At 40.3% G+C, this 25075-nt stretch overlaps 2 protein-coding genes across 4 annotated transcripts in view; one reads left to right on the top strand and one right to left on the bottom strand.

Moving 5' to 3' along the window:
• The window catches only part of ubr2 (ubiquitin protein ligase E3 component n-recognin 2), a 172542-nt gene extending 162130 nt beyond the window's left edge, over positions 1-10412 (bottom strand). For all 3 annotated transcript variants that reach the window (XM_063055703.1, XM_063055701.1, XM_063055702.1), the window contains exons 1-2: positions 10291-10412; positions 417-676 (exon numbers count right to left, since the gene is read on the bottom strand). In XM_063055703.1, the coding sequence (XP_062911773.1) occupies positions 417-676; positions 10291-10368 (338 nt within the window). In that variant the 5' untranslated portion in view covers positions 10369-10412. The remainder of the gene's footprint in view (positions 1-416; positions 677-10290) is intronic.
• Positions 10413-10441: 29 nt separating this feature from the next.
• Positions 10442-25075, top strand: part of LOC134350487 (transcriptional-regulating factor 1-like) — a 262932-nt gene continuing 248298 nt past the window's right edge. Inside the window, exon 1 of the mRNA XM_063055706.1 lies at positions 10442-10528. The gene's annotated coding sequence lies outside the window, so the exon portion shown is untranslated. The remainder of the gene's footprint in view (positions 10529-25075) is intronic.

Consider the following 25075-nt stretch of genomic DNA (forward strand, 5'->3'; position numbering starts at 1 on the left):
TGTTTATCAGAACTTGCATATCTTTGGAATTAGGATAACTACATTTGAGCATACTTTTCATTGCAGATTTAGCCTCAGCACATCAGTTAAGGGAACTATGCAGCAAAACAAAATTGTCCATAAAGGGAAAAAACATACACAAAAATGCTAAAAGTATCACAGCAAATAACGAAATATGCCTCAACAAAAAAAAACTCTGAAAATATTCAGGTTCCCATTCCTTCTCAGTTGACTTAAAGTACAGAAAAAAAATTAATGAAATTAAACATTCCTGAGAGTGTGATTCCTGTTCAAACAATTCCCATAACACCACATGGTAGCACATACTAAATAGATCAAAAGGTATAATTCTACTCATGTCTTATGGTCCAAGTGGGTATAAGATATTTACAATTTAATTGTTGCAATTTTGATACCTGCAAGAATAGGTAGGCTCCCCGATTTTGAAAACACGTCCACAAAGCTGTAATGACTTATTTGCCTTTTCAAGTTTAATCATTCCCACAGCTGGATCCTCTCCACACAGGTACCATTCCATTGGTCCCAAAAGAATATGCTGAGCTAACATTTCTTCATTCAGTGGATTAGGGTTAGAGTCTCTACAATAAATCTTTGGTACGAAATAGGCAAGATGATGGTACACATCCTTAGTCAAATCTGTTGCTTGAAGCCAGTTCTAAGAAGAAAAATATCAAATATATTTGATTTTTGCAAAGAAAATTTAAAACTATTTAACTACAATATCATTTTGTAAAATAATACTATCAATAATGAAAAAGCATACATTTACAATTTTCAGTACAAATGCACTAACTATACACCCTCAATAAATTTGAGATCGGCTCTGGTGAAAAGGTTATTGTTTGCCTGCAATAAGAATAACTGCCCAATCCTCAAACCAATTTATCTAATTACACCTTTATGAATAAATTTCTCTGAGGTGAAGGCATTCAGTTAAATCATAGAATTGCTGAACATTTATCATACAAGTCTATTTAGCCACTGAGCATGTATTACTACTTCTGGATAACAATCCAGATTACTCCACTACCCTGCTCTCTTCTCCAAATCCCTGCAACTTTTCTACTTCAATTATTTGGCCAATTACCTTTTAAAAACTATTTTGCATGTATCTGTCTTACTAAGGAAGTACATTTCAAATTGTAGCTCTTTTCTCACATCCAGCATAAACTCTGACAATGAAAAATCTCTTCCAAATGTCATGTCACACTCAGGCTCGGCCAATTATCAAATCTGTGAAGAACTAAATGCTTTTGTCATCAATGCTCAAATATTATAAGAAATGAATTATTAAACAAAAAATAACAAAAATGTAACCATGATTGAACAATTTAAAATATTTAAACAAGCTTACCTAGTCTATCTGCTCAAGGAGTGAATGGGAACAATTGGAGAGTGAAAACAGGCAAAAATAACAAAAAAAGACTCAATTCTATAACTTCAGGTAAAGTGATTCATTTGTCTGTATCAGTCATCCATTTTTGATATTAGCTCAGTTTTTGTTAGCTTCCTTCCTCTTTTATCATCTTTGGGAGTGTAGGATATACCTAGCCAACCAACTGGACATATCCTCTAGCTCTGCATTTTCCAGTTCCCATATTCTATGTTTTTTCTAGATTCTTTTGACTATTATCTCACTCGCTTACTGCTCCCATTCATATCATCCGCATAATCTTATTTACAGCTCAGCTCCATGTCACTCCTGTTTGACCCAGACATCTCCATCCCCAAATCCCAGCAGCTTAACAAGCTTCTCTATCACCCTTTCAATTCTGAAATGTTACCTAAAACGTTGATAATGTCTCTCTTCCCACAGCAGTTACCATGATCTGCTGAGTATACATGGTATGCTTCGTTCTTGTTTAAAACTTCCAGCTTCTGCAGTTTTGTTTTTAAAATGTTTACTCTCTGGCATTCAATGCCTTATAAACACAAATATATTATCAGGATGAAAACAAGACCATGGGTATCAGAAGAATAAACATAAATTATTAAATTCTGATTTTATGCCAACAGATATGTGCATCACTTGTACACTGACTAATAATGAGACCCCTAATTAAATGTTCCCTTCTCTCAAGCTTAGGAAGTCATCCAAACACAAAAAAACCTTCTGTAAGTATGCTTACGACTGCAACCAAAGGACCAACCTGGAAATGTCATTCCCTTACTATTACATAAAAGTGTAAAAGAGATGAGAATAGATATTGGACTGCTGGAAAACTTTGCTGGAGTAGTAGTAGTGGAAGATAAGGAAATGATGGATGAACTGAATAAGTATCTTGCATCAATCTTCACTATGGAAGACACTAACAGTATGCTGGAAGTTCAAGAGTGTCAGGGGGCAGAAGTATGTGAAAGTACCATTACAAGGGAGAAAGTCTTTGGGAAACTGAAACGTCTGAATATAGATAAGTCACTTGGATTAATTGGTATACAATCCACGGTTCTGAAAGAGGTGGCTGAAAAGATTGTGGAAGCATTGGTAATGATCTTTCAGTGATTCTGGCATGGCTCCAGAGGAATGAAAAATTGCAAATGTCACTCCACTCTTCAAGAAGCGAGAGAGGCATCAGAAAGAAAATTATAGCCTTGTAGTCTATCTCAGTGGTTGGGATGATGTTGAAGTCAATTGTTAAGGACATGGTTTCAGGGCACTTGGAGGTACATGATTAAATAGACCATAGTCAGCATGGTTTAACTTAAGGGAAAATCTTGCCTGACAAATCTGTTAAATTCTTTGAAGAAATAACAAGCAGGATAGACAAAGGAGAATCACTGGATTTTCAGAAGGCCTTTGGCAAGGTGTCACAAGCTAAGAGCCCATGGATAGATACTAGCATGGATAAAGCAATGGCTTACTGGCAAGAGGCAAAGAATGGGAATAAAGGGAGCCTTTTCTAGTTGGCTGCCAGTGACTTGTGGTGTTCCACAAGGTTCTGTGTTCGGACCATTTCTTCTTCTGTTATATGTCAATGACTTGGATGATGGAATTGATGGCTTTGTGGAAAAGTTTGCAGATGATACAAAGAGATGCAGAGGGGCAGGTAATTTTGAGGAAGTAGAGGGGCTACAGGACTTAGACAGATTAGGAGAATGGGCAAAGAAGTGGCAGATGGAATACACTGTCCGGAAGTGTATAGCCATGCACTTTGATAAAAGAAAGAAAAAATGTACACTCTTTTCTAAATGGAGAGAAAATTCAAAAATCTGTGGTGCAAAGGGACTTGGGAGTCCTTGAGTATGATTCGCTAACGATTAATTTGCAGGTTGAGTTGGTGGTGAGGAAGGCTAATGTAATGTTAGCATTCATTTCAAGAGGACTAGAAAACAAAAGCAAGGTTGAGGGATTGAAGCGGGGGCAGGGATTCAGATTTCTGGATCATTGGGACCTCTTATGGGGTAGGTGTGACCTGTACAAAAAGGACGGTTCGCACTTGAATCTGAGGGGGACTAATGTCCTGGCGGGAAGGTTTGCTAAAGCTATTGGGGAGAGTTTAAACGAGAATTGCTGGGGGGGTGGGAACCAAACTGAAGTGACAGAGGAAAGGGAGGTTGGCTCACAAATAGAGAAATGTTGGAGACAGTGCGAAAGGGAGGATAGGCAGGTGATAGAGAAGGGACGCGCTCCGTCCAATGGTTTGAGATGTGTCTATTTTAATGCGAGGAGTATCATGAATAAAGCAGATGAGCTTACAGCGTGGGTCAGCACTTGGAGCCATGATGTTGTGGCCATCACAGAGACTTGGATAGTACAGTGGCAGGAATGGCTACGTCAAGTGCCAGGCTTTAGATGTTTCAGAAAGGATAGGAAGGGAGGCAAAAGAGGTGGGGGCGTGGCACTGTTGATCAGAGATAGTGTCATGGCTGCAGAAAAGGAGGAAGTCATGGATGGGTTGTCTACGGAGTCTCTGTGGGTGCAAGTTAGGAATAGGAAGGAGTCAATAACTCTACTGGGTGTTTTTTTATAGACCACCCAATAGTAACAGAGACATCAAGGAGCAGATAGGGAGACAGATTCTGGAAAGAAGTAATAATAATAGGGTTGTTGTGGTGGGAGATTTTAATTGCCCAAATATTGATTGGCTCCTCCCTGGAGTGAGGGGTTTTGATAGGGTGGAGTTTGTTAGGTGTGTTCAGTAAGGTTTCTTGACACAATATGTAGATAAGCCTACAAGAGGAGAGGCTGCACTTGATCTGGTATTGGGAAATTGACCTGGTCTGGTGTCAGGTCTCTCAGTGGGAGAGAATTCTGGAGATAGTGATCACAATTCTACCTCCTTTACCATAGCACTGGATAGGGATAGGAACAGACAAGTTAGGGAAACGTTTAATTGGAGTAAGGGGAACTATGAGACTATCAGGCAGGAACTTGAAAGCATAAATTGGAAACAGATGTTCTCAGGGAAACGTTCTGAAGAAATGTGGCAAATGTTCAGGGGATATTTGTGTGGGGTTCTGAGTAGGTACGTTCCAATGAGACATGGAAAAGATGGTAGGGTACAAGATCCATGGTGCACAAAGGCTGTTGTAAATCTAGTCAAGAAAAGAAGAAGTTACAAAAGGTTCAAAATACTACGTAATGATAGAGATCTAGAAGATTATAAGGAAGGAGCTTAAGAATGAAATTAGGAGAGCCAGAAGGGGCAATGAGAAGACCTTGGTAGACAGGATTAATGAAAACCCCTAAAACATTCTACAAATATGTGAAGAGCAAGAGGATAAGACATGAGCGAATAGGACCAATCAAGTGTGACAATGGTATGGAATGGTGTGTATAGAACCGGAGGAAATAGCAGAGGTACTTTATGAATAACCTTTTTTTGGGTTACCAATGAGAGAGTCAAATCATTTAACCTCTTCAGCTCGTCAGATGATTGCATTTCTTACATTAATGGCTAGAAGATCCATTTTGCTGAATTGTAAAGAGATTAATCCTCCCACCACATTTCATTGGTTCGCTCAAACTATGTTGTGTTTAAACTTAGAAAAAATTAGAAGTGTTATTTTTGATCCCTCTGTTAAATTCGGAAACACTTGGAGGCCATTTATTCAACATTTTCATATGATGTAATTTGACCTTTTCCAAACTTATTCTATTCTGTTTTAATATACGTTGAGAGGAGCGGAGTCGACGACACTAATGGTTCCTTTTTCTTTGATGTTATATAACAGCCCATGTCTTTTTTTTCTCTTAGTTTAGTTGATTAACACTGTTTAGGTTAGTTTTTCTTTTGGGGTATATTTTTTTTTCCCTTTTTCATGATTTTTTTCCTATTTTTTTTTGTTTATTACATTTGCATCCTGTATGATTGGGAAATTTAATACCCATTTGTTAACTGAGTTTATATTTAACTATGTTAATCATAACAATGTAATCCCAACAACTTTGTATCAATATTATGGTATGTTTATCATTATGAAACTAATAAAAAGATTGAAAAGAAAAGAAGAAATGAATAACCAGCTGGTGACGTAGTGGCATCAGCAGTGGACTTCGGGGCAAGAGGTCCCGAGTTCGAATCCAGCCCGCTCCCTTGCACGCTCTCCATCCATGCCTGGGTTGAGTGTCGAGCTAACAACTCAACCTCGTAAAAAAAAATCCTGGAGAGGGATGGGCTCCACCAGGTTTCAGATGCCCAAGACACGCCATACGATGAGCATACCAAAAAAAAAACTTGTCATGACAACACCCCAACAACTCCACTAGGAGTAAAGGGCGCGCACGCATACACACAAACAAACACACACACATACTTAATGAATACTTTGCTTCAGTATTCACTACAGAAAAGGACCTTGGTGATTGTAGGGATGACTTGCAGTGGACAGAAAAGCTTGAATGTAGATACTAAGAAAGAGGATGTGCTGGAGCTTTTGGAAAGCATCAATTTGGATAAGTCACCGGGACCGGACGGAATGTACACCAGGCTACTGAGGGAAGCGAGGGAGGAGATGCTGAGCCTCTGGCGATGATCTTTACATCATCAATGACAACGGGAGAGGTTCCAGAGGATTGGAGGGTTGCGGATGTTGTTCCCTTATTCAAGAAAGAGAATAGGGATAGCCCAGGAAATTATACACCAGTGAGTCTAACCTCAGTGGTTGGTAAGTTGATGGAGAAGATCCTGAGTGGCGGGATTTATGAACATTTGGAGAGGCATAATGTGATTAGGAATAGTTAGCAGAGCTTTATCAAAGGCAGGTCGTGCCTTACGAGCCTGACTGAATTTTTTGAGGATGTGATTAAGCACATTGATGAAGTGTCATATGGATTTTAGCAAGGCATTTAATAAGGTACACCATGCAAGGCTTATTGAGGAAGTAAGGAGGCATGAGATTCAAAGGGCATTGCTTTGTGGATCCAGAACTGGCTTGCCCACAAAAGGCAAAGAGTGGTTGTAGATGGGTCATATTCTGCATGGAAGCTGGTGACCAGTGGTGTGCCTCAGGGATCTGTTCTGGGACCCCAACTCTTTGTGATTTTTATAAATGACCTGGATAAGGAAGTAGAGGGATGGGTTAGTAAATTTGCTGATGACACAAAGGTTGGGTGTGTTGTGGATAGTGTGGAGGGCTGTCAGAGGTTACAACGGGACATTGATAGGATGCAAAACTGCTGAGAAGTGGCAGATGGAGTTCAACGCAGATAAGCGTGAGGTGGTTCGTTTTGGTTGGTCAAATATGAAATATAGTATTAATCGTAAGACTCTTGACAGTGTGGAGGATCAGAGGGATCTTGGGGACCGAGTCCATAGGATACTCAAAGCTGCTACGCAGGTTGACTCTGTGGTTAAGAAGGCATAACTCTGTGGTTAATTGGCCTTCATCAATCGTGGGATTGAGTTTAAGAGCTGAGAGGTAATGTTGCAGTTATATAGGACCCTGGTCAGACCCCACTTGGAGTACTCTGCTCAGTTCTGGTCGCCTCACTATAGGAAGGACGTGGAATCCATAGAAAGGGTGCAGAGGAGATTTACAAGGATGTTGCATGAATTGGGGAGCATGCCTTATGCGAAAAGGTTGAGTGAACTCGGCCTTTTCTCCTTGGAGCGACGGAGTATGAGAGGTGACTTGATAGAGGTGAACAAGATAATGAGAGGCACTGATCGTGCAAATAGAGGCTTTTCCCCAGGGCTGAAATATCTAGCAAGAGAGGGCACAGTTTTAAAGTACTTGGAAGCAGGTACAGAGGAGATATCAGGAGTAAAGTTTTTCTGCAGTGGTAAGTGCGTGGAATGGGCTGCCAGCAGAGGTGGTGGAGGCGGAAATGATAGGGTCTTTTAAGAGACTTCTGGATGGCTACAATGAGCTTAGAAAAATAGAGGGCTATGGGTAAAGCCTAGGTAGTTCTAAGGTAGGGACATGTTCGGCACAGCTTTGTGGGCTGGAGGGCCTGTATTGTGTTGTATGTTTTCTATGTTTCTATGATGTAATATTCAGATTTTATAAAACACTAGTGAGCCTCACTGAGTACTGAGAGGAGTTTTGGGCTCCTTATCTAAGAAAGGATGTGCTGACATTGGAGAGGGTTCAAATGAGGTTTATGAAAATGATTCTGGGATTCAAAGGCTTGTCATATGAAGAACGTTTGATGGGTCTGGGCCTGTACTCACTGGAATTCAGAAGAATGAGGGGTGACCTCATTAAAACCTATTGATGCTGAAAAGCTTCGAAGGAGTGGATATGGAAAGGATGTTTGCTGCAGTGGAGGAGTCTAAGATCAGAAGACACAGCCTCAGAATAGAGGGATGTCCTTTTAGAATGGGGATGAGGAAGAGTTTCCTTTGCCAGAGGTGGCTGTGGAAGCCAAATCATTTGGTATATTCAAGGCAGAGGCTAATACATTCTCGATTAGTCAATGCATGAAGGGATATGGGGTGAAGGCAGAAGATTGAGGCTGTGAGGGAAAATGGATCAGCCATGATGAAATTGCGGAACAAACTCGACAGCCCAAATGGGACTAATTCTTCTCCTATATCTAATTATCTTATGATAGAAATCCAAAAGCATTTTTCTGCAACAATTTCCAGGAGATTGTTTATTACATCTGATTGGCTTGTTGCTCAGAGAACAAATTTAATGGCCATTAATAAAATCAGATAGCTTTGACTAACACAGTTTCAAAGGAACCATATTCTGTAAGGTAGCTTTTAAGACAACAATTGATCTGTCTTACAATATCCTGGCTATTGACCACTGATACAGGAAATTCGCCTTCAAATTCTGACTGGAATCATAATAGAACAAACACATCAATCATGCCAATCCTGTACACATTCACTATAAATCTCAAGATCAAATGTTTTCTCCTCCAAGCACAACTGGTAGTCTATCACCTCACCACAAATCCCATCTCACTTGCTTAACATTTCCAACAGTTTCTAATTTTATTCAGGGATAGTCACATAGCATTTTTCAAGTCTCAGTAATTCTTAGCATAACAAATGACAGTTCAAAAGTAATTGTTCCAGTAATGAAACTTCTGACAAGTTTGACTGTCAGAACTATTCTCAAGGAATCATTTCGAGTAATCAGAGTTGTTATCTTTTGAGTGAGTACACAAACCCAGTCCATTCACCCTGCTTCAGAAACAGTTTTACATCTGAACATGCAAGATACAAATCCCATCATCAAGGACATTTTCAAAAGTCAGTTCCTCAAGAAGTTGGGCTCTATTTTGAAGGATCCTCACCATCCAAGACATGCCCTCCTCATTACTACCAACAGAAAGGTGGTACAGAAGCCTGATGATGAACAATCAACATTTTAGGACAGCTTCTTCCCTTCAGTCATCAGATTTCTGAAAGGTCCATGAACCGATGAACAGCACCTTACTACTTTTAAAATATATTTCTTATTCTAATTTCCTGTTTTTTTTTATGTACTGCATTGTACTACTGCAGCAAAACAAGAAATTTCACAACATATATCAATGATAATAAACTTGATTCTGATTCACGCCAAAGCTAAGCACTAAACCACTATCAAGAGTCATGAGGCATCAGGGACTAAACCATAAACTCCTTTGGGCAATTCACTGCAATATTTTCTGTTTTGGAAAGTATATCATTAACCTTCTTATAGCACCAGTGACCTGGGTTCAATCCTGACCTTGGATGCTGAATGAGTGGAGTTAACACATCTCCTGTGGCCATATGGGTTTCACTGGATCCTTCAGTTTTCTCCCACATCCCAAAGATGTGCATGTTGATAGGCAAATTGTCTCCTAGCGTGTAAATGTATGGTTGAATCTCGGGGGAGTCGATGGACAAGTGGGGAGAATAGTTTGGAGAGGTAATGAGAGCACTGCAAGTCACCACCAGGTTAATGGACCAAATGGCCTTCTTAAATGACACAAAGAAAATATAGAAACTGACATATAGAAAATTAACACTTGCTTTAAACATATAGTTTTTGTCCAACACTTATCCATCAGTCAACTACAGTAAACTATATTTTTTTCCTTTAGAGTGAAAATTTAGGAAATAAATAAAATGAAATTAATTAATCCATCAAATTCCCTCTCCCTTCCCACCCATTTCCTTTTAAATATTTTTATGTGATTTAGATATCTGACAAAATTTTACAGCAGGCCTGAGATATTAAATCTATTTTAATCTTAATAATATGCTGTGCCCCAAAAATAAACTTCATCACTGAAGCTTATAGTTATCAGAAAGGGGAAAAGATTCATGTTGTACACCAGCAAGCTACCATAACTTATGTCACCCTCAATCCCAAGTAACTGTCTTAAAATGATCACAACTTAAGGATATTTGGAGTGCAGCCAACTGACACAAAATGTGTAGGATGATAGCTCTTCCTTGACATTTTGACTTCAAGCTAAGTAACCTCTTCTTTACCAGCAAGATTCGTAAACTAATTATATTTAATAAGACTGGTATTATAAATTAATTGTAACTTGATGTCAACAGCAGGAAGTGTTATTCCGACAATTTAACGTGAAGACTCCTCCGTTAAAAAAAAAGTTAAAAATAGTAATGATCATCCTTGGTTTTATACGGGTACACGCACGAAAGCGATGAAGTGCTCCCCATATTTTCACCACCCGGTGAGTTGGCCCGCAGCGGACAGCATCTCCCAGCAAATCAGAGAACAAGGCTGCAGGCCTGGGAACGGTCTGAACTTAGCAACCTTACCCAGTCTGACGAATACCGCTGACAAGGATTTTTAAAAAAGAGAGAACACTGCATTCAGGGATGTCGGAGAGAGACAGATAAATAGATGGCATATTATGTTTCTTACCAAGGCGATGTCCTTCGGCGAACAGTCCATTAAAAACTTCGAGATAGACGGAACCTCTTCTGACTCAGTAGCGGCCATCTTCGCTCGTAGGCCCAAGGCCGGCAGCACCGGAAATGATCATCACCAAGGCCAAACATCCGCTCCAGCGGCTCCGGCACTTCACCCAGCGTTTGCTCCACGCTCAATGTCAAGAGCGCACTCATGCTATCGCCCTGCAAGGATCTTTCATACTTTGCACGTAATTTACTTACTAAACTTTTTTGTTCGATGATATGTTTTGTTGAATTTATCAGATTGCTTTTTCAGTTGATCGCACAGTTAGAAATAGATCAACCTCCAAATTAGTGAGTTCTTGTTTATATGAGGAGTGAATTTTGCTTTCATCTCCACAGACGCTGCCTGGTATGCTGAATGGTCTTAAAACTTTTACTTTTGGCTAAATATTCCTTATATGATATCATCTCAGTTATTAGCACAGTGATGGAAAGTGTCATCAACGGTGCAGTTGTGGCATTTCCTCACCAATAAACATTTTGCTAACGCTAAATTTATGAGATCTCAAATCTCAATCTCATGATAGCGTTTGTATAAGCACAGGCAAGAGGGTAATCTGCATGTGTGAAGCAAGAGTGTATTCATATCATTAAAGAAACATGCTTCATTTAGGGGGACTAACAAAATTAAATTTATGGGAAACAAGAGGGAGACTGATGAAATAATTCTCTAAATGGGTACCTGATACAAAAGAAACCATGGAGAGATCAAAAAACAAACTTCAACAAACTTTATTGAGTTCAGCTGCTGCATCAGTCACAGATTCCATATCAATTGGGCCTCAGCTCGAATATTTCATTCAATTTTTGACGCAAAAACTTTCAGGGGCCTGTGGGTGTTCCAAAGAAAGTGCAAAGAAATTTACTTGAATGTTCCCAGAGATGAAGAATTTCATAAAAAGATAAGCTTGGGGAAGATCAGGTTAGGTCGTTGTCTAAAAGAAGAAATTTGAGGTAAGATTTCACAGGGTCATAATAGATTGAATCATGATAGACAGAACAAAACTCTTCCTATTAGCAGGGACCAGTGGCAAGAATTAATATTTTTTGCAAAGTGTAAAAGAGAGTTGTGAATTATCATTTGGAATTTAACTTCTGCCCAGATAGTATAAATATAATTATCAATACTTTCAAAAGTGATTTGGATAGGCCCCTGAATAATTTGCAGGGCTATGGGGAAAGCAGAGAAATGAGTCCTATGGGAGCAGACATCAACTCCATGGGCTAAATCATAACAATTTATTGATTTTATTATCCGCACAGTAGAGACTAGGGAACTATATTACCTATATCCCCTCTAAGTTACAAAACAGCCTCACTAGGAAATATGTTTCTATTAGAATGTAGGATATTTTGGCCCCAAAATGTCTGTACTGAATATGAGGTCAAATTAAACTAATCCCATCCCATCATGATCATAACTCTCCATATTCATGAGCCTGTCTAAATGTCTCATAAACACCAGTACATTCCAAGCATCTACCATGCTCTGTGTTTAAAAAAAAACTAGCCCACTCTTCTTCTTTAAACTTACCCTCCTCTGCTTAAAGTTATGTCATCTAGTATTTGATATTTCTAACTGGAGAAAAAGAACTCTGACTATTTACCTATCTATGCTTCTTATAATTTTATATAATTTGATGAGATGTCTTGTGATCTTGTGATCTCCCCGTCTCTACTTACCAGGACATTCTTATCAACAGTGCTATTTTAATATCTTGATCACAAGAATAACAGCAGCTCAATAAAGTGGCTCAACATGACTGTCTCTCCACTAGAACCGGCAATAAATCTAGCCTTGCCAATAAAACCTACATTCTATAAATGAATTTAAGTCTCACTACCAAAACAAATGTCATTGTTAAAATCAGAAACCATTCATCCTGAAACCCTTCGTTGCTGTTGTAAACGCCAGCGGCCTAACTGGCAGTAATTAACTGATACTGGTCAGGTATTTTCTCAGTTGGACTTCCACTGCTTAGACAGGCATTTCAAGCTCATTCCGATTTAAATTGTTGAAAAGCTGCTTATTTGGTTATGATCTTTTGTTCTTACATTCTTTTATGCATTTTCTATTGATGTGTTCAGAACAAAACTTTAGGGGCAAATTATTCAGCTAAGCTAGAAATCTTAAAATGATGAAATAATTTACAGCTTATAGCTCCTTTATCTTAATTTAATAGGATAGAAACAATGTTTTTATACAGAAAGACTGTATGGACTGTAGTTAATTAAATTGGACACGCTCCATAAACCACGAAGAACTTCAGCAAAGGTGAGTAACATTCATAATTATGTATTAATATTCATTATATAAGGTGATTAAATGTTTCAGCACACCGCCCTGCACCTGGGACAGTCTCCCTTTAATTTTTTTTTAAAAGGCATTGCAGGATTGTGGGTGTAGTTGCATATCATATGTTAACCGAGTAACGCCAGTACAGTATATGAAAAAAGGTAAGAAGTGTTTGGCGCACAGTTGAAAACGAATGACCTCATGTAATCTTTCGCAAAATTATGCATGCATAATTTTTCCGAAAAATCGCGCAGATTGGAGGGCGTTGCAAAAGAGTGTTTCGGCAACAAAGCCCAGTCATTGTCTGATTTATTATTCTTTTATGCGTGCCGGTCTTGGAATGGATTTGTAGGCCTGCAGCGTGGATGGAAGTGCCAGGAACTGCGGCATTGCCGAAAAGAGCTAGTTGCAGAGTTTGTGATCCGCTAGAGCCGCCTTTTTATTTACAGCGTGGATGTTTAGAATCATACTTTGTGTTGAGGACTGTTGGAGGAATAATAATCTTTCCCCAGTAGTATCAGCAACTGTGTCGCGGGCAGTCTGTAAAAATGCAACGTTTGCATTCATTTGGGGAGTTGCCGGGACGTAACCTCTAATTATTTTAACTTCGTTTATCCTTGGTAGAGTTTTCAGAGCAGATAAATTGTAGGATGGTCCACACGACAGATTGACGGTGCATGTGCAGGTAGAATTGCCTGCTTTAGTTATTTTTGCCGAAGGCGGGGGGGGGGGGGCGTTGCGTGGAAATAATTCTCGAAGGAATTTTCGTTCTGTTCGCAGTCTTAAATTTTGCAGTGCCCGACACTGGTTTCACGCTCCTAATCCTTACAAAATATAACTGATAATTGCTAACCTTTTCACTCCATTTCCAGCTATTGGAAAGAAGCCCAGTATATAGTGTGGAATGAGAGGAAGTATGTTACCAAAGTTTAGGTAGCCTCGTTACCTTGTTTCACGGACTTCTGGTCACTAATAGCTACCAGTTGTGTGTTTGAATTGTTCTTTCAAAGAAGGCAATGAATTCGTTGCTCTTGTCATTTTCCTTTCTTTATCGTGGATTATATATTCCGCAAATGCCGACCTGACCATATTTAGGAAAACTGTTTATTGCTGAGTTAGAATAATGTCCGAAGTGAAAGTTGAAAACCCGTTTGTATTGGTTCTCCTTCAAATTGGCTCTCTGGAAGATTTGGATACAAAACAGCCATTGTTTGTTGAAGTTTGCGTTGTCAAAGTTCATCCAGATTTAATGCTCCCTCCAACCAACTTCAATCTATTTGGCTGTGAAAGTTTCCCTATGTCTAATTTGAAACAGACATACTTTTGAGATCCACACTACCTTCAGCAAAGAACAGAAGAAAAGATTTGAGAATGTTTTCAAATTTTTCTTGAAATATAGCAGTATCCAAAAATCCAAGTATCATTGGCCAATGATAATACAAGTCGAACATTGTCATTCTGGATGGTATTGCACACAAAAGCCTTGTGAAAATTGCAGACCTACATCACCTGACAGAGTATGCAGTCACTTGATTTCCATTTCAGCTCCATCAGATACCTTTGAACCCACAAAATATCAATGGAAGCATCATCTTCTGTCCTGTTTCAAGTATATCCCCTTCATAGCTAGTACCTCATAACCAACATTCCATTGCATGTGGTAGAATTTATTCTATCTCAAGCAGTCAAGGCATATGTTAAATTAAAAGTGAATTTTATTTGCCTCATAGTGTTTGAATTTGGATTACTTTGTTTATTGGCATTTGGTTTAGAATATTACATTCTATAATATAATTAATATGCAATATGTTCACAAAAATACAGAATGATCAGTGTAGGAGAAGGCCATTTTCTAGGTGGAGCTCATTTCTGCATTCTACTTCCTTTCCCTCTCTCACAGTCCTTGTACACGTTTTTCTAGTTCCTTTTTGAAAGTTATAGGTGAATGTGGTTCCAGTGCACTGCCTAGAACTAAATTCCAATCGTAACCTTGCAGTGTAAATGTCAGATCTATTTTTCTTTTGTCAGTCATCTTTATTTTGTGTCCCTTTTTTGATTCCTCTGATAATGGGAACAGATTTCTTCTGCAATTCCCTTTGCCTTGAAACGTGTTTTCCCCCTTCATTCTGTTCTCTACACGCATTATCCCTGGAACCATGCTCGTGATTCTCTTCTGTACTTTGTCAGAACCTTTTGCATCTTTCAAATGGTGTCCATGACTGGACAAGATTTTCCATGTCTGGCAGACACAAAGTTTGGTAAAGGTTGCTCTTCCATTTATGCCTTTTTCTAAAGTCTAGGAACCTACAGCCTTTTTTATTTAACTGTTTATTTAACAAGCTATGCACAAATAGTCCATTCTATTCTTGTATCCCTTTTAGAATTTATAGAACATTAAAAATCCACGGCACATTACAGGCCCTTTGGCCCACAATGTTCTGCCGACCATGTAACCTACTCTAGAAACTGTCTAGAATTTCCCTACTGCATAACCATCTATTTTTCTAAGCTCCATGTACATATCCAAGGGTCTCTTAAACGACCCTAACGTATCCACCTCCACCACCATCATCTGCAGTGCATTCCACCCACTCACCACTCTCTGTGTGGAAAAACTTACCTGTACCTACTTCCAAGCACCTTAAAACTATGCCCCCTCGTGATAGCCATTTCAACCCTGGGAAGAAGCCTCTGGCTATCCACACATTCAATGCCTCTCACCATCCATGCACTCTTATCAGGTCACCTCTCATCCTCCATCCCTCCAAGGAGAAAGGGCCAAGTTCACTCAACCTATTCTTACAAGGTATGCTCTCCAATCCAGGCAACATCCTTGTAAATCTCCTCTGCATTCTCTCTTGCATCCACATCCTTCCTGTAATGAGGTGACCAGAACTGAACACAGCACTCCAAATGGGGTATAACTAAGGTCTTGTATAGCTGTGATATTACCTCAAGGCTCTTGAACTCAGTCCCATGGTTGATGAAAACATATGCCTTGATCCGCCTTCTTAACAACATTCTCAACCTATGCAGAGCAGCTTTGAGCTATAGTCGTGGACCCCAAGATCTTCCTGATTCTCCACACTGCCAAGAGTCTTCCCATTAATATTCTGTCTTCAAATTTGACCTACCTAAATGAACCACTTCACGCTTTTCTGGGTTGAACTCCATTTGCTGCTTCTCAGCCCAGTTCTGCATCCTATCAATGTCCCGCCGTAACCTCTGAAACCCTTCAGACTATCTACAACACCCCCAACCGTTATGTCATCAGCAAACTTACTAACCCACCCTTCTGCTTCCTCATCCAGGTCAATTATAAAAATCACAAAGAGGAGGGGTCCCAGAACAGATCCCTGAGGCACACCACTGATCACCGACCTTCATGCAGAATATGGCCCATCTACAACCACTCTTTGCCTTCTGTGTGCAAGCCAGTTCTGGATCCACAAAGCAATGTCCCCTTGGATCCCACACCTCCTTACTTTCTCAATAAGCCTTGCATGGGGTACCTTATCAAATGCTTTGCTGAAATCCATATACACTACATCTACTGCTCTTCCTTCATCAATGTGTTTAGTCACATCCTCAAAAAATTCAATCAGGCTCGTAAGACATGACCTGCGCTTGACAAAGCCATGCTGACTATTCCTAATCATATTATTCCTCTCCAAATGTTCATAAATCCTGCCTCTCAAGATCTTCACCATCAACTTACCAACTACTGAAGTAAGACTCACTTGTCTATAATTTCCTGGGCTATCTTTACTCCCTTTCTTGAATAAGGGAACGACATCCACAACCCTCCAATCCTCGAACCTCTCCCATCCCCATTGATGATGCAAAGATCGTCACCAGAGGCTCAGCAATCTCTTCCCTCGCCTCCCACAGTAGTCTGGGGTACATCCCATCTGGTCCCGGCGACTTATCCAATTTGATGCTTTCCAAAAGCTCCAGCACATCCTCTTTCTTAATATCTACATGCTCAAGCTTTTCAGTCTGCTGCAAGTCATTACAACAATCACCAAGATCCTTTTCCATAGTGAATACTGAGACCGCTTTGCTGAACATCTACGCTCTGTCCGCCAGAGAAAGCAGGATCTCCCAGTGGCCACACATTTTAATTCCACATCCCATTCCCATTCTGACATGTCTATCCACGGCCTCCTCTACTGTAAAGATGAAGCCACACTCAGGTTGGAGGAACAACACCTTATATTCCGTCTGGGTAGCCTCCAACCTGATGGCATGAACATTGACTTCTCTAACTTCCGCTAGGCCCCACCTCCCCCTCGTACCCCAGCTGTTACTCATTTTTATGCACACATTCTTTCTCTCACTCTCCTTTTTCTCCCTCTGTCCCTCTGAATATACCTCTTGCCCATCCTCTGGGTCACCCCCCCCCCCCGTCTTTCTTCCCGGACCTCCTGTCCCATGATCCTCTCGTATCCCCTTTTGCCTATCACCTGTCCAGCTCTCGGCTCTATCCCTCCCCCTCCTGTCTTCTCCTATCATTTTGCATCTCCCCCTCCCCCTCCAGCTTTCAAATCCCTTACTCACTCTTCCTTCAGTTAGTCCTGACGAAGAGTCTCGGCCTGAAACGTCGACTGCGCCTCTTCCTATAGATGCTGCTTGGCCTGCTGCGTTCACCAGCAACTTTGATGTATGTTGCATTAAGTACTCCTGCTGGTTCCTCCAGTTCCATAAACATTTTCCCACTGTCACACTTGATAGGTCCTATTCTTTCATGTCTTATCCTCCTGCTCTATCCTCTTTTAGTCCGATGTATGCCATCTCCACAATTGCCAAGGTCCTTTTTACTGGTGAATACTGAAGCAAAATATTCATTAAGTACCTCCACTACCTCCTCCAGCTTAGCTCCATGCACATATTTCCACTCTTACTCCTGACTGGTCTTAATCTCATACGGCTCATCCTCCTGCTCTTCACATATTTGTCGAATGCCTTGGGGTTTTACTTAATCCGCTCGCCAAGGCTTCTCTTTCCATAGATCATCCCTGGCCTGTGTTGGCAAAATGTTATACCTGTACTTTTATTTCACTGGCATTTCTTTGGCATTAATACAGGGATGACTACTTTCCATAACACATTTAAAGCATTTTCATCTGTGTGTACAAAGCTTAATTTCCAAATATTGCATTGTGAAATGTTTTGCAAGTGTCCCTGACCACAGCGCAGTGCAGGTTGGTCAGTGGGGCAAAGGTGGCATTTTGTAGCTTCAATATGTATGATATAAAAATACTGGTTGACGCTAAAAACAGTTTCAAATATGATGAGCAGAGAAGAATGAGGATGTCAGATAGTCTGTGCAACATCTGAACGTCTGATTGCAGAACTTGGCATGATGGCTTAAAACTTATGTTAAGTTAACAAAGGCAGTAAGTTATTTATATCATGAAGTGTGAAAATGTGTGGCTGCCAGACTTATACAACTGACACCAAGAAAATGTCATAAGCACTGAGGTGAATTGTATCTGGAATTTCTGAGGTCAATTTCCTAAAGGATGCAATTTTACCCAGGAATGATCACTGACATGACTGAAGCAAATTAAATTTTCTTCCTCAAAAACAGGAATTCTGCAGATGCTGGAAATTCAAGTTGCTTAAATTTTCTTCCTGTACATTTTTTAAGAAAGACTCTAATGGATCCATTTTAGGACCTTGTCTTTCAGAATATAATATGAAACCATTAAGAAGATAATTAGAGTCATCCTCAATCTGCAAACACTGGTGCAGGTGGATATTTGGCTAAGTCTGAAAGCTATCAAGTGAAAGATTATTTAAAGTTCAAAGTACATTTATTATCAAAGTATGTATACATTATACAATGTTCATCTTCATCTCTTTACAAGGCATCTATAAAACAAGAAACCGAAAAAAAGAGCAAACACCCAATACATGGTGGGGGTGGGGGTGGGGGTGGGGGGGGGGAACACAAGTTGTGCAAACATTAAAAACAAGCAACAGCATTTAGACTGAAAGTGAAGTCCACTGACAAGAAGCCTGGAGCAGCTGGAGCAGGCTGTTAGCCTCAGTCTAACAAAGATTGGAGCAGTGAACAGAACCGGCCCCACCCACACCTCCGCTCCTGACACCCTGCCATTTCAATCCATCTGGCCAGGTGTTTCTATCATCTCCCCACAATTGAGCATATCTGCACAGAGCATTATCTCAGGAAAGCAGCACCTAGCACCACCCAGGCAATGCTCTCTTCTCACTGTTGCCGTTAGGAAGAAAGTATAAGAGCCTCAGGACTCTCACTACCAGGTTCAGGAACAGTTATTGCTCCGCAACCTGTAGGCTGTTAAACCATAGAGAATAACTTCTTTCAACTTCACTTGAAATTTTACCACAACCTATGGACTCACTTTCAAGGACTCTTCATCTCATGTTCTCAATACTTAGTGTCTGTTTATTATATATTTATTTATTTTTGTATTTTCACAGTTTGTTGTCTTTTGCCCACCGAATGCCCAAGTTGGTGCGGTCTTTCATTGATTCTATTATGGTTATTACTCTATTACAGATTTATTGAATATGCCCACAAGAAAATGAATCACAGGGTTGTATATGATGCCAGTTATGTACTTTGATAACAAACTTACTTTGAACATTGAATTAAACATCCGAAGATATTCTTGCTGAAATTAATAACCTTTTAAAACTCGTTAATGTGAAATTTAAATCAAATTGATATGGCACAACTGCAACTGATCTATTCTTTGCAAGCAGCAGCCTGTATTAAAGTTATTTAGATTTTAAGTTCGGCATTGAAATCATGTTGAATTGGCTTTCTTCTAGGGTGGATATCGCAATATTAGGAATGCCTAATGTTATAGAGATGTGCAATTTGAATCTGGAAATGTACTAATTTTTCCAATAAAATGTATGATTTTCAAGGAACTTTGTTTTTATCAAACTGACCTTTGGGAAAATTTATTTGTTTCACTTCATAAATCTGAATGTTTGTTTTTGAAAACAAAGCTGCCCAGTTTCGTTCACTTTTTGTATTTGTTCAGTTTTATGTTTGATAGCACATGGACATAGATAAATATTGATTCCAAAGGAAATTACAGTGTCACAGTACCATTACAAATGCATAGAGACACAGAAATTAGAAGATAAGTTAGCATAAGAAGTTAGAATGGAATTAAAGAAGTTTTTTTTATAAGCATCTGTTAGTCTCATGAGACCATGTTGTATGGAAGACCAGCAGTTGCCCATGCTGCAAGTCTCCCCTCTCTGTGCTGCCGATGTGTTCTAAAAGAAGGGCATTAGGACCCATACAGCTTGGCACCGGTGTTGTCACAGAGCAATGTGTGGCCTTGCTCAAGGACACACACGCTCCCTCAGCCAAGGCTCGAACTAGCAACCTTCAAATCACTAGACGAATGCCTTAACCACTTGGCCATGCGCCAACACAAAAAAGAAGTTAGAAGAAAGAATAGAAAATAAGTTGCTTCAAAACGTCTAACAGGAGGAGATCATCACTTCCACGACTATAGGTGACTCATTATAGAGCCTAATGGCCGAGGGTAAGAAGGACCTCTTTGGAGCAAGGCAATTGTCTTAGTCAATTACCAAAAGTGCTCGTCTGTTCAGCCAAGTTGGCATGCAGAGGGTGAGAAACGTTGGCCAGAATTGCCAGGATTTTCCGTAGGGGTTCTTTGTTCTACCACAGCCCCCAGTGTGTCCAGTTTGACACCTATAACAGAATCAGCCTTTCTAATCAGTTTATTGAGCATGTTGGCATCATCCGTGTTGATGCCATTACCCCAGCACATCACCATATAGAAGATTGTACTGGCGACAACTGACTGGTAGAACATGTGAAGGAGAGGCCTGCATGCTCTAAAGAACCTCAGTCTCCTCAAGAAATAGAGGTGCCTCTGGCCCTTCTTGTACACAGCATCTGTGTTGGTGCTCCACTCAAGTCTGCCATCCAGGTGCTCCCCCAGGTAGTTGTAGGTCCTCACCATATCCCTGTCCTCACCATCAATAGTAATAGGGAGCAATGCAGGCTTAGTCTTCCCGAAGTCCATCACCATCTCCCTTGTCTGACTGATGTTGAGCTGCAGATGATTCAGCTTGCATCATTTGACGAAGCCCTGCATTCATCCTCCTGTCCTCCCTTTATACATCCAACTATTACTGAGTCATCAGAGAATTTCTGCAGATGACATGACTCAGTGTTTTATCTCAAGTCCGAGGTATACGGGGTAAACAGGAAGGGAGCCAGTGCAATCCCTGTGCTGCTTACAGTCATGTCTGACACACAGCTCTAAAGCTGCACAGACTGTGTTCTGCCAGTCAGGTAGTCCATTATCCAGGATACATTGGTAGTGCCAACCTGCACTGAACGACGCTTTTCTCCCAGCGATGCGGGCTGTATATTGTTGAAGGCTGTTGAGAAATCAAAAAACACAGTGCTGTCCTACTTATCCAAATGGCAGTAGGCTACATTCAGCAGGTAGCTGACAGCATAGTTGACTCCTTGTACGCAAACTGCAGGGGATTGAGGGCTGATCGGACCAGGGGTCAGAGGTGAGCCAGGACCGGCCTCTCTAGGGTCTTCATGATGTGTGAGGTCAGGGCCACTGGATGGTGGTCATTCAAGACTTTCGGTTGGCCCTTCTTGGGTACTAGGACCACACATGATGTTTTCCACAAAGGACCCTTTCCAGACTGAGACTGAGACTGAAAATGCACTGGAGAGCTCCACACAGCTGTTCAGCACACTCCTTCAGGACCTTGGGGTTCACGCCATCTGGTCCCAAAGCTTTCCCGTGTCCGAGTTTCCTCCTTCCACAACGATTACCTCTCTCCCGACAAACGCCTGGTGCTCCCTTTCCCAAATGCAGTTGTTGATGCTGAAAAATGTTCAAGAACATTTATCCATCCAGTACAGGCACTGATTATTTTAATAAAAATATTGTTGGATATGGGTGATACTAGCAAAGCAGTAAATATTTGCTATCTCAGTTTTTTGGTGACAATAACTATCAGACATACAGCATGAGACTGGACTCAGAAATGTTAAACAGAAACTTTTAAATCTCAGCTAAGTATTATTTTTTTTTTCACAACTTAACATCGTGAATAGCTGTGATGCTTCACTCCCAGATGAGCTCAATGCCTTTTATGCATGCATTGAAAAGGAGAATAAAACTACACCTGTGCGGATCCTTGCAGCCTCTGGTGATCCAGTGATCTCTGTATCAGAGGCCAATATCAGAACATTTTTCAAGAGGGTGAACCCTTGCAAAGCGTCAGACCTGATGTGTAGCTAGTAGGGTACTGAAAACCTGTGCCAACCAACTGGTGGGAGTGTTCAAGGACATCTTCAATCCCTCACAGCTGCAGTCAGAAGGGTGGCAATTACACCAGTGCCCAAGAAGAGCAAGGTGAACTGTGTCAACAATTCTCACCCAGTGACACTCACATTCACTGTTACGAATGCTTTGAGAGGTTGGCTATGGCTAAAATGAACTCCTGCCTAAGCAAGGACCTGGACCCCCTGCATTGAGCTTTTTGCCACGATAGCTCTCCAGCAGATGCATTCTCACTGGCTGTCCACTTGGTTTGAATCACCTGGACAGTAGCAATATCTATGTCTATTGACTACAGCTCAGCATTCAACACAATCATACCCTCAGTTCTAATCAACAAGTTCCAAACCCTGGGCCACTGTACCTCAGTCTGCAACTGAATCCTTGACTTCTTCATCAGGAGACCATAGTCTGTGCAGATTGGAAGTAATATCTCCTCTTTACAGACAATCAATACAGGCACACTTCAAGGATGCATACTTAGCCCACTGCTCTACTTTCTCTACACCCATGATTTCGTGGCTAGGCAGAGCTCAAAAACCATCTATAAATTTGCTGATGACACAAATATTGTTGGCAGAATTTCAGATGGTGATGAGAGGCATTCAAGAGTGAGGTAGATCAGCTAGTTTAGTGGTATTGCATCAACAACCTTACACTCAGCATCAGAAAGACCAAGTAATTCAGGAAGGGAAAATTGAGAAAACACACACCAGTTCTCTTCGAGGGATTCGAAGTGAAAAGGGTGAGCAGTTTCAAATTCCTGAGTGTCAACGTCTCTGAGGATCTATCCTGGGCCCTACATATTGATATAATTTCAAAGGAGGCATGGCAGTGGCTTTATTTAATTGGGAATTAGGGGAGAACTGGTATGTCACAAAAGACATTTGCAAATTTCTACTTGTGTACCATAGAGAGCATTCCAACTCGTTGCATCAGCAGATTGTGTGGAGGCACCACTGCACAGGATTGAAAAAAGCTGCAGGAAGTGCAAACTCAGCCAGCTTCCTCATGGGCTGTAGCCTCCCCAGCATCGTGGACACCTTCAAAAGGTGATGCCTGAATTAGACAGCATCCATCGTTAAGGACTTCCATCACCCAGGACGTGTTCTCTCCTCATTGCTATCATCAAGGAAGTACAGGAGCCTGAAAATACACACTTAACCTTTCAGAAACAGCTTCATCACCTCTGCTATCAGATTTTTGAATGGGCAATGAAGCCATGAACACAACCTTAGTATTTTTTCCTCTCTTTTTGCATACCTACTTAATTAATTTTTAAAAATACTACTGTAATAGATTTTATTATTATGTATTGCTGATGCAAAATAACACATTTCTCGACATCTGCTAGTGATATTAAATCTGATTCTGATTTATTGAATTATTTCTGGGGGAAAAAGTGCCATTGTAGAAAATGTAAGTAATTGGACCAGTCAACTACAAAGGCTCTAATTTTGGGTGCTTGAACTTTCTATGGAGGTGGGGATATGGATATTATCACAACGGATTTGAGACATTTCAATACAATTGATGTAATTAGTAAGTTTATAAAAATGCTGAAGTTGAAAAGAAATGTTATTCACTGCTGCAACATGAAGTTTCAAACAATCTCTTAGAAAGTCCAAGGACAATGCCAGTTCTGTAAGTCTAGTAGCTCGTGTCATCATTAAGGAGGAATGGTGGGAAGCAGCATGCATACTTTGCAGGTATGAGAACGTAGATCTCTATTTTAAAAAAGCTGAGAAGGACCACTGAAGTGAGTACAAAACTAGTCTGTGTTTATAGGGTGGTACAGCAGTTAGTTCTGTTGGCTTGGCTCAAAGGACCTTGATTCAATCCTGGCCTCGATTGTTGGCTGTGTAGAATTTACACAGTATCACTGTACACATGTGGTTCCCACTGGGTGCTCCAGTTTTCTTTCTCATCTCAAGAATGCTTGGATTGGTAGGTTAATGTTTACTGTAATTACCTTTTGTTGCAGATAAATGGCAAAACACTTGAATTAAAGAAGAGTTGTGTATATCACAGGGAATGGGTAGAAAGCCCACAGGAAGCAATGAATGGTGGAATGGATTGATGAGATTGCTGAGAACTGGCATAGTCCCTGAGAGACTGTCCTCTTTCTTTACCAAAATAAGTAATTAATCATTTAATTACGATCTAAAAATGGAACTTAGCAAGCAAGAACTGTTTTGTTTAATAATGTTGACAAGAAAATTCAGTTCTGTAATGATAGTGCCATTCTGATTGTCGTTGAACTGAGAATCAACACTATATATTTGTTGCAGCACACACAAAATGCTGGAGGAACAATGCAGGTCAGGCAGCAGTTATGGAAATGAATAAACGTATCTCACGTTTCTGGTGAGACACTCATCAGTTTTGTTTCCAGATAATGTTCTTGCTATTCCAGCAATATGACTAATGTGTATTAGCCTGATAATCAAACAATTACAAAGATGAGCAATTTGGTACCTTAGAGTATAAGGCAACCCTAATGAAGGCTAAACCAGTCTTGCCCTTGATATACATTCATGCTCTATCACTGTGGTATGTGCAACTTTTTTATTTGTCTACAGAACGAATCTATAATTTACTTGAGATTATGCTTGTATGATTACATCACCTTTAATGTAGTGAATCATACGTATAACATGCTTAGTTATGATCAATTGCTACTTGCCCAAGTGGTGGTTTTTAATTTGTGAGAATGGTTCATAACTGACTCTACCGTAGGGCTATCAGGATTAGGGATGATTTACTGCTCATCTCCCGCAGGTGTTTCAGGACCATTTAATGAGAACCTTGCCATTATCTCAGTTTGAGAATATTCCAGATTATTGTAACATCAAAACCCAATCTCATCAGGCTTTCTTGTTTTAGCAAGGAGCAGCCATGGAGGAAGTTAAAATTAATTTGCTGAAATAGTTCCTTGTAAGTAAATAGATAAGAGTAAAAACAACAAATCTTCTTCATTTCATATAACCATTATAGTAGTAGATTAATCATGGCATTAGTTCAATACTTCCAAATTCAGTTCTCAAATGCAGCCTCGGGCCGTTGTTTTGGGCAAGATGAAAATT

This window comes from Mobula hypostoma, chromosome 8 (genome assembly GCF_963921235.1).
Source record: "Mobula hypostoma chromosome 8, sMobHyp1.1, whole genome shotgun sequence".
Lineage (NCBI taxonomy): Eukaryota > Metazoa > Chordata > Chondrichthyes > Myliobatiformes > Myliobatidae > Mobula > Mobula hypostoma.